General features: G+C 14.5%; 5 pseudogenes across 5 annotated transcripts; all 5 read left to right on the forward strand.

The window, feature by feature from the left end:
- The first annotated feature begins 402 nt into the window (after window positions 1-402).
- Window positions 403-888, forward strand: PBANKA_0008301 (annotated as a pseudogene). Its single transcript is given in 3 exon segments — window positions 403-546; window positions 549-704; window positions 706-888. Coding segments are annotated over 3 exon segments (483 nt in total).
- Window positions 889-2,672: 1,784 nt separating this feature from the next.
- PBANKA_0008401 lies at window positions 2,673-3,454 on the forward strand (annotated as a pseudogene). Its single transcript is given in 5 exon segments — window positions 2,673-2,855; window positions 2,858-3,020; window positions 3,023-3,188; window positions 3,191-3,332; window positions 3,422-3,454. Coding segments are annotated over 5 exon segments (687 nt in total).
- A 1,542-nt stretch (window positions 3,455-4,996) lies between these two features.
- On the forward strand, window positions 4,997-5,774 carry PBANKA_0008501 (annotated as a pseudogene). Its single transcript is given in 5 exon segments — window positions 4,997-5,143; window positions 5,149-5,301; window positions 5,304-5,475; window positions 5,477-5,613; window positions 5,703-5,774. Coding segments are annotated over 5 exon segments (681 nt in total).
- Window positions 5,775-7,227: 1,453 nt separating this feature from the next.
- Window positions 7,228-8,044, forward strand: PBANKA_0008601 (annotated as a pseudogene). Its single transcript is given in 3 exon segments — window positions 7,228-7,584; window positions 7,586-7,882; window positions 7,973-8,044. Coding segments are annotated over 3 exon segments (726 nt in total).
- A 1,493-nt stretch (window positions 8,045-9,537) lies between these two features.
- On the forward strand, window positions 9,538-9,984 carry PBANKA_0008701 (annotated as a pseudogene). Its single transcript is given in 3 exon segments — window positions 9,538-9,615; window positions 9,618-9,836; window positions 9,838-9,984. Coding segments are annotated over 3 exon segments (444 nt in total).
- The last annotated feature ends 302 nt before the right edge of the window (window positions 9,985-10,286 follow it).

Genomic DNA, 10,286 nt, shown 5'->3' on the forward strand with positions numbered 1-10,286 from the left:
GATAGTTTTGAGGTATAAATAAATTATATTTTAAAATAGTTAAAAATATAAATATATAAATAAAATGTAATGTAATATTTTTTATATAATAATTATAAAAAATTAGGTATATAAAATTAGAGTTATTGTAATAATATATATAATATTGTATAAATGAATAAAAATGAAATATGTTAATTTGGGTTTAGGGGTTTAATGGTTAAGGGTTTAGGGTTTGTGGTTTAGGGTTAAGGTTTATGGTTAAGGGTTTAGGGTTAAGGTTTATGGTTAAGGGTTTAGGGTTAAGGTTTATGGTTAAGGGTTTAGGGTTTGTGGTTTAGGGGTTTATGGTATATGGTTGTTAGAGAAAAATATTAATATTGATAGTTTAAAGAAAAATATGAAGAATTTATTATATATATTATGATATGGTTAAGTTATATGTTAAAGATAAAGAAAGATAGGAAAATAAAAAAGATAAATGAATTTTATGAAGAGAATATAAAGAATAAAAGTAATTATAATAATTGTAAAAAAATAATAATAATTATGATGATTGTAGTAATTGATTAAAAATAAAAAAGGGATATAATAATTTTAAGGAGTTTATAAAAGGAAAAGAATGTTTTATGAGTATTAATATTAAAAAATGTATAAATTTTATGGTGAATTTAAATAATTATGTAAAATGTATAATGAAATTGATGAAAAAAAAAAAAATGAAAGAAATATTTAGAAAAGATAAGGAATTTGTTGAAAAATATAATGAAATTAATAAAGTTTATGATATTAATGAAGATAGTAAATATTATAAATTATTGTATAGATTATAAAATGATTATAATAATTTTTAAAAATTATTGTAATATAAAGTTGATTGTAGTGATATTAAATAAATTTAAAAGATAAAAAAAATAAAAAATAATGAAAAAGTTATGAAAAGAGTTATAAAATAAAATTATAAGGGTAAGAAATAGTAAATAAATTAATTATAGTTTTATAGATATTAGTTGAAATAAAAATTTGTTTGGGAATTTATTATAAGGTAAATAATAAGGGATTTGTAAATTATTTTAGTGATTAATTATATGTGATTATAAAAAAATATATAATATGTTTAAAATTTTTATATTAGTATTAGTTATTTGGATTTAGAAAAAAAATGTAAAAAAATAAAGAAGAAAATTAATATAAGAATAGAAGAGTAATGGATATATAAGGAATAGTAATAATGATTGATATATGTTAAGAAATTGTATATTTGAAAAATAAATAATTTTTTAAATAATTATTGGGTATATAAGAAATAATTAAATAATATAATAAATAATATCATACAATTTTATACTATGTATACTAGTTATAATATTTTTGTAATAATTTTGTATAATTTTTAAAAAGTTTTTATGTTGTGGGTAAGGGTTATGTTTGTGAAAATAAAATTAGGGTTTAGGGAAAAGTATTATATTTAATTTTTAATAATTTTATAATATTTATTGGTATATAAATGTTGATTAAATATATATATAAAATTTAAGTATGGTTAATATATAGATGAAGTATAAATGTGTAAAAAAAAAAAGGGGTAAGGGAATTAATATGAAAAAGAAAAATAAAATTTTTTAATAAATTATAGTATATATAATTGAGTGATAATGAAGATTTAATATGGTTAAAGTAAAATATTTGTATTCGTATATATTACATATATATATTGAATAAATATGAAATTAATATAATGATATAATTAATATTATATAAAATTTGTTAATATGTGGTTAAATAGAATTATGAATAAAGAAATATGTTTATTTATTTGATGAAAATTATATTTAGTAAAGATGTATAATTTGTATAAAGTTATTTAATTTAAATTATATTATGTAAATTGAAATGTAATAATAGAATTATATATGAGGATGGGTATGAATTATAAGATGATTAATTTTGAATATTAATATAAATTATAATATAAATTAAGATTAATGGGAATATTTTTATTGTTAATTAAAAATATTAAAAATATAGAATAGGTAGTAATAAAATATAGATGAATGGAATAAAGATAGAGAATAGAAAATAAAAAATTATATATAAAAGATGTTTTATAAATATAAATTTTTAGTAATAAATAAAAAATAAAATATATAACCTATGTGTATAATAAATTAATAAATTATAAATATATATAATAATAATTTTTTAATTTAAATAATTTAAATTTATGTTAAAATTATAATTTATATTGATATAAATACGTTATATATATATATTAATTTATTTAATATAAAGGTATAATAATATATTAATAAATATTAATTTATAAATTTGATAGTTTTGAGGTATAAATAAATTATATTTTAAAATAGTTAAAATATAAATATATAAATAAAATGTAATGTAATATTTTTATATAATAATTATAAAAAATTAGGTATATAAAATTAGAGTTATTGTAATAATATATATAATATTGTATAAATGAATAAAAATGAAATATGTTAATTTGGGTTTAGGGGTTTATGGTTAAGGGTTTAGGGTTTGTGGTTTAGGGTTAAGGTTTATGGTTAAGGGTTTAGGGTTAAGGTTTATGGTTAAGGGTTTAGGGTTAAGGTTTATGGTTAAGGGTTTAGGGTTTGTGGTTTAGGGGTTTATGGTATATGGTTGTTAGAGAAAAATATTAATATTGATAGTTTAAAGAAAAATATGAAGAATTTATTATATATATTATGATATGGTTAAGTTATATGTTAAAGATAAAGAAAGATAGGAAAATAAAAAAGATAAATGAATTTTATGAAGAGAATATAAAGAATAAAAGTAATTATAATAATTGTAAAAAAATAATAATAATTATGATGATTGTAGTAATTGATTAAAAAATAAAAAGGGATATAATAATTTTAAGGAGTTTATAAAAGGAAAAGAATGTTTTATGAGTATTAATATTAAAGAAATGTATAAATTTTATGGTGAATTTAAATAATTATGTAAAATGTATAATGAAATTGATGAAAAAAAAAAAAATGAAAGAAATATTTAGAAAAAGATAAGGAATTTGTTGAAAAATATAATGAAATTAATAAAGTTTATGATATTAATGAAGATAGTAAATATTATAAATTATTGTATAGATTATAAAATGATTATAATAATTTTAAAAATTATTGTAATATAAAGTTGATTGTAGTGATATTAAATAAATTTAAAAGATAAAAAAAATAAAAAATAATGAAAAAAGTTATGAAAAGAGTTATAAAATAAAATTATAAGGGTAAGAAATAGTAAATAAATTAATTATAGTTTTATAGATATTAGTTGAAATAAAAATTTGTTTGGGAATTTATTATAAGGTAAATAATAAGGGATTTGTAAATTATTTTAGTGATTAATTATATGTGATTATAAAAAAATATATAATATGTTTAAATTTTTATATTAGTATTAGTTATTTGGATTTAGAAAAAAAATGTAAAAAAATAAAGAAGAAAATTAATATAAGAATAGAAGAGTAATGGATATATAAGGAATAGTAATAATGATTGATATATGTTAAGAAATTGTATATTTGAAAATAAATAATTTTTTAAAATAATTATTGGGTATATAAGAATAATTAAATAATATAATAAATAATATATAATTTTATATATGTATAGTTATAATATTTTTGTAATAATTTTGTATAATTTTTAAAAAGTTTTTATGTTGTGGGTAAGGGTTATGTTTGTGAAAATAAAATTAGGGTTAGGGAAAAGTATTATATTTAATTTTTAATAATTTTATAATATTTATTGGTATATAAATGTTGATTAAATATATATAAAATTTAAGTATGGTTAATATATAGATGAAGTATAAATGTGTAAAAAAAAAAGGGGTAAGGGAATTAATATGAAAAAGAAAAATAAAATTTTTTAATAAATTATAGTATATATAATTGAGTGATAATGAAGATTTAATATGGTTAAAGTAAAATATTTGTATTGTATATATTAATATATATATTGAATAAATATGAATTAATATAATGATATAATTAATATTATATAAAATTTGTTAATATGTGGTTAAATAGAATTATGAATAAAGAAATATGTTTATTTATTTGATGAAAATTATATTTAGTAAAGATTATAATTTGTATAAAGTTAATTTAATTTAAATTATATTATGTAAATTGAAATGTAATAATAGAATTATATATGAGGATGGGTATGAATTATAAGATGATTAATTTTGAATATTAATATAAATTATAATATAAATTAAGATTAATGGGAATATTTTTATTGTTAATTAAAAATATTAAAAATATAGAATAGGTAGTAATAAAATATAGATGAATGGAATAAAGATAGAGAATAGAAAATAAAAATTATATATAAAAGATGTTTTATAAATATAAAATTTTTAGTAATAAATAAAAAATAAAATATATATATGTGTATAATAAATTAATAAATTATAAATATATATAATAATAAATTTTTTAATTTAAATAATTTAAATTTATGTTAAAATTATAATTTATATTGATATAAATAGTTATATATATATTAATTTATTTAATATAAAGGTATAATAATATATTAATAAATATTAATTTATAAATTTGATAGTTTTGAGGTATAAATAAATTATATTTTAAAATAGTTAAAATATAAATATATAAATAAAATGTAATGTAATATTTTTTATATAATAATTATAAAAAATTAGGTATATAAAATTAGAGTTATTGTAATAATATATATAATATTGTATAAATGAATAAAAATGAAATATGTTAATTTGGGTTTAGGGGTTTATGGTTAAGGGTTTAGGGTTTGTGGTTTAGGGTTAAGGTTTATGGTTAAGGGTTTAGGGTTAAGGTTTATGGTTAAGGGTTTAGGGTTAAGGTTTATGGTTAAGGGTTTAGGGTTTGTGGTTTAGGGGTTTATGGTATATGGTTGTTAGAGAAAAATATTAATATTGATAGTTTAAAGAAAAATATGAAGAATTTATTATATATATTATGATATGGTTAAGTTATATGTTAAAGATAAAGAAAGATAGGAAAATAAAAAAGATAAATGAATTTTATGAAGAGAATATAAAGAATAAAAGTAATTATAATAATTGTAAAAAAATAATAATAATTATGATGATTGTAGTAATTGATTAAAAAATAAAAAGGGATATAATAATTTTAAGGAGTTTATAAAAGGAAAAGAATGTTTTATGAGTATTAATATTAAAGAAATGTATAAATTTTATGGTGAATTTAAATAATTATGTAAAATGTATAATGAAATTGATGAAAAAAAAAAAAATGAAAGAAATATTTAGAAAAAGATAAGGAATTTGTTGAAAAATATAATGAAATTAATAAAGTTTATGATATTAATGAAGATAGTAAATATTATAAATTATTGTATAGATTATAAAATGATTATAATAATTTTAAAAATTATTGTAATATAAAGTTGATTGTAGTGATATTAATAAATTTAAAAGATAAAAAAAATAAAAAATAATGAAAAAGTTATGAAAGAGTTATAAATAAATTATAAGGGTAAGAATAGTAAATAAATTAATTATAGTTTTATAGATATTAGTTGAAATAAAATTTGTTTGGGAATTTATTATAAGGTAAATAATAAGGGATTTGTAAATTATTTTAGTGATTAATTATATGTGATTATAAAAAAATATATAATATGTTTAAATTTTTATATTAGTATTAGTTATTTGGATTTAGAAAAAAATGTAAAAAAATAAAGAAGAAAATTAATATAAGAATAGAAGAGTAATGGATATATAAGGAATAGTAATAATGATTGATATATGTTAAGAAATTGTATATTTGAAAATAAATAATTTTTTAAATAATTATTGGGTATATAAGAATAATTAAATAATATAATAAATAATATATAATTTTATATATGTATAGTTATAATATTTTTGTAATAATTTTGTATAATTTTTAAAAAGTTTTTATGTTGTGGGTAAGGGTTATGTTTGTGAAAATAAATTAGGGTTAGGGAAAAGTATTATATTTAATTTTTAATAATTTTATAATATTTATTGGTATATAAATGTTGATTAAATATATATAAAATTTAAGTATGGTTAATATATAGATGAAGTATAAATGTGTAAAAAAAAAAGGGGTAAGGGAATTAATATGAAAAAGAAAAATAAAATTTTTTAATAAATTATAGTATATATAATTGAGTGATAATGAAGATTTAATATGGTTAAAGTAAAATATTTGTATTGTATATATTAATATATATATTGAATAAATATGAATTATATAATGATATAATTATATTATATAAAATTTGTTAATATGTGGTTAAATAGAATTATGAATAAGAAATATGTTTATTTATTTGATGAAAATTATATTTAGTAAAGATTATAATTTGTATAAAGTTAATTTAATTTAAATTATATTATGTAAATTGAAATGTAATAATAGAATTATATATGAGGATGGGTATGAATTATAAGATGATTAATTTTGAATATTAATATAAATTATAATATAATTAGATTAATGGGAATATTTTTATTGTTAATTAAAATATTAAAATATAGAATAGGTAGTAATAAAATATAGATGAATGGAATAAGATAGAGAATAGAAAATAAAAATTATATATAAAAGATGTTTTATAAATATAAAATTTTTAGTAATAAATAAAAAATAAAATATATATATGTGTATAATAAATTAATAAATTATAAATATATATAATAATAAATTTTTTAATTTAAATAATTTAAATTTATGTTAAAATTATAATTTATATTGATATAAATAGTTATATATATATTAATTTATTTAATATAAAGGTATAATAATATATTAATAATATTAATTTATAAATTTGATAGTTTTGAGGTATAAATAAATTATATTTTAAAATAGTTAAAATATAAATATATAAATAAAATGTAATGTAATATTTTTATATAATATTATAAAAAATTAGGTATATAAAATTAGAGTTATTGTAATAATATATATAATATTGTATAAATGAATAAAAATGAAATATGTTAATTTGGGTTTAGGGGTTTATGGTTAAGGGTTTAGGGTTTGTGGTTTAGGGTTAAGGTTTATGGTTAAGGGTTTAGGGTTAAGGTTTATGGTTAAGGGTTTAGGGTTAAGGTTTATGGTTAAGGGTTTAGGGTTTGTGGTTTAGGGGTTTATGGTATATGGTTGTTAGAGAAAAATATTAATATTGATAGTTTAAAGAAAAATATGAAGAATTTATTATATATATTATGATATGGTTAAGTTATATGTTAAAGATAAAGAAAGATAGGAAAATAAAAAAGATAAATGAATTTTATGAAGAGAATATAAAGAATAAAAGTAATTATAATAATTGTAAAAAAATAATAATAATTATGATGATTGTAGTAATTGATTAAAAAATAAAAAGGGATATAATAATTTTAAGGAGTTTATAAAAGGAAAAGAATGTTTTATGAGTATTAATATTAAAGAAATGTATAAATTTTATGGTGAATTTAAATAATTATGTAAAATGTATAATGAAATTGATGAAAAAAAAAAAAATGAAAGAAATATTTAGAAAAAGATAAGGAATTTGTTGAAAATATAATGAAATTAATAAAGTTTATGATATTAATGAAGATAGTAAATATTATAAATTATTGTATAGATTATAAAATGATTATAATAATTTTAAAAATTATTGTAATATAAAGTTGATTGTAGTGATATTAATAAATTTAAAAGATAAAAAAAATAAAAAATAATGAAAAAGTTTATGAAAGAGTTATAAATAAAATTATAAGGGTAAGAAATAGTAAATAAATTAATTATAGTTTTATAGATATTAGTTGAAATAAAATTTGTTTGGGAATTTATTATAAGGTAAATAATAAGGGATTTGTAAATTATTTTAGTGATTAATTATATGTGATTATAAAAAAATATATAATATGTTTAAAATTTTTATATTAGTATTAGTTATTTGGATTTAGAAAAAAATGTAAAAAAATAAAGAAGAAAATTAATATAAGAATAGAAGAGTAATGGATATATAAGGAATAGTAATAATGATTGATATATGTTAAGAAATTGTATATTTGAAAATAAATAATTTTTTAAAATAATTATTGGGTATATAAGAATAATTAAATAATATAATAAATAATATATAATTTTATATATGTATAGTTATAATATTTTTGTAATAATTTTGTATAATTTTTAAAAAGTTTTTATGTTGTGGGTAAGGGTTATGTTTGTGAAAATAAAATTAGGGTTAGGGAAAAGTATTATATTTAATTTTTAATAATTTTATAATATTTATTGGTATATAAATGTTGATTAAATATATATAAAATTTAAGTATGGTTAATATATAGATGAAGTATAAATGTGTAACAAAAAAAGGGGTAAGGGAATTAATATGAAAAAGAAAAAATAAAATTTTTTAATAAATTATAGTATATATAATTGAGTGATAATGAAGATTTAATATGGTTAAAGTAAAATATTTGTATTGTATATATTAATATATATATTGAATAAATATGAATTAATATAATGATATAATTAATATTATATAAAATTTGTTAATATGTGGTTAAATAGAATTATGAATAAAGAAATATGTTTATTTATTTATTTGATGAAAATTATATTTAGTAAAGATTATAATTTGTATAAAGTTAATTTAATTTAAATTATATTATGTAAATTGAAATGTAATAATAGAATTATATATGAGGATGGGTATGAATTATAAGATGATTAATTTTGAATATTAATATAAATTATAATATAAATTAAGATTAATGGGAATATTTTTATTGTTAATTAAAAATATTAAAAATATAGAATAGGTAGTAATAAAATATAGATGAATGGAATAAAGATAGAGAATAGAAAATAAAAAATTATATATAAAAGATGTTTTATAAATATAAAATTTTTAGTAATAAAATAAAAAATAAAATATATATGTGTATAATAAATTAATAAATTATAAATATATATAATAATAAATTTTTTAATTTAAATAATTTAAATTTATGTTAAAATTATAATTTATATTGATATAAATAGTTATATATATATTATTTATTTAATATAAAGGTATAATAATATAATTAAATATTAATTTATAAATTTGATAGTTTTGAGGTATAAATAAATTATATTTTAAAATAGTTAAATATAAAATATATAAATAAAATGTAATGTAATATTTTTATATAATAATTATAAAAATTAGGTATATAAAATTAGAGTTATTGTAATAAATATATAATATTGTATAAATGAATAAAAATGAAATATGTTAATTTGGGTTTAGGGGTTTATGGTTAAGGGTTTAGGGTTTGTGGTTAGGGTTAAGGTTATGGTTAAGGTTTAGGTTAAGGTTTATGGTTAAGGGTTTAGGGTTAAGGTTTATGGTTAAGGGTTTAGGGTTTGTGGTTTTTTTATGGTATATGGTTGTTAGAGAAAAATATTAATATTGATAGTTTAAAGAAAAATATGAAGAATTTATTATATATATTATGATATGGTTAAGTTATATGTTAAAATAAAGAAAGATAGGAAAATAAAAAAGATAAATGAATTTTATGAAGAGAATATAAAGAATAAAAGTAATTATAATAATTGTAAAAAAATAATAATAATTATGATGATTGTAGTAATTGATTAAAAAAATAAAAAGGGATATAATAATTTTAAGGAGTTTATAAAAGGAAAGAATGTTTTATGAGTATTAATATTAAAGAAATGTATAAATTTTATGGTGAATTTAAATAATTATGTAAAATGTATAATGAAATTGATGAAAAAAAAAAAAATGAAAGAAATATTTAGAAAAAGATAAGGAATTTGTTGAAAATATAATGAAATTAATAAAGTTTATGATATTAATGAAGATAGTAAATATTATAAATTATTGTATAGATTATAAAATGATTATAATAATTTTAAAAATTATTGTAATATAATTGATTGTAGTGATATTAAATAAATTTAAAGATAAAAAAAAAAAAAAAAAATAATGAAAAAGTTATGAAAGAGTTATAAAATAAAATTATAAGGGTAAGAAAATAGTAAATAAATTAATTATAGTTTTATAGATATTAGTTGAAATAAAATTTGTTTGGGAATTTATTATAAGGTAAATAATAAGGGATTTGTAAATTATTTAGTGATTAATTATATGTGATTATAAAAAAATATATAATATGTTTAAAATTTTTATATTAGTATTAGTTATTTGGATTTAGAAAAAAATGTAAAAAAATAA

The sequence above is a fragment of the Plasmodium berghei genome (genome assembly GCF_900002375.2).
Source record: "Plasmodium berghei ANKA genome assembly, contig: PbANKA_00_4, whole genome shotgun sequence".
Lineage (NCBI taxonomy): Eukaryota > Apicomplexa > Aconoidasida > Haemosporida > Plasmodiidae > Plasmodium > Plasmodium berghei.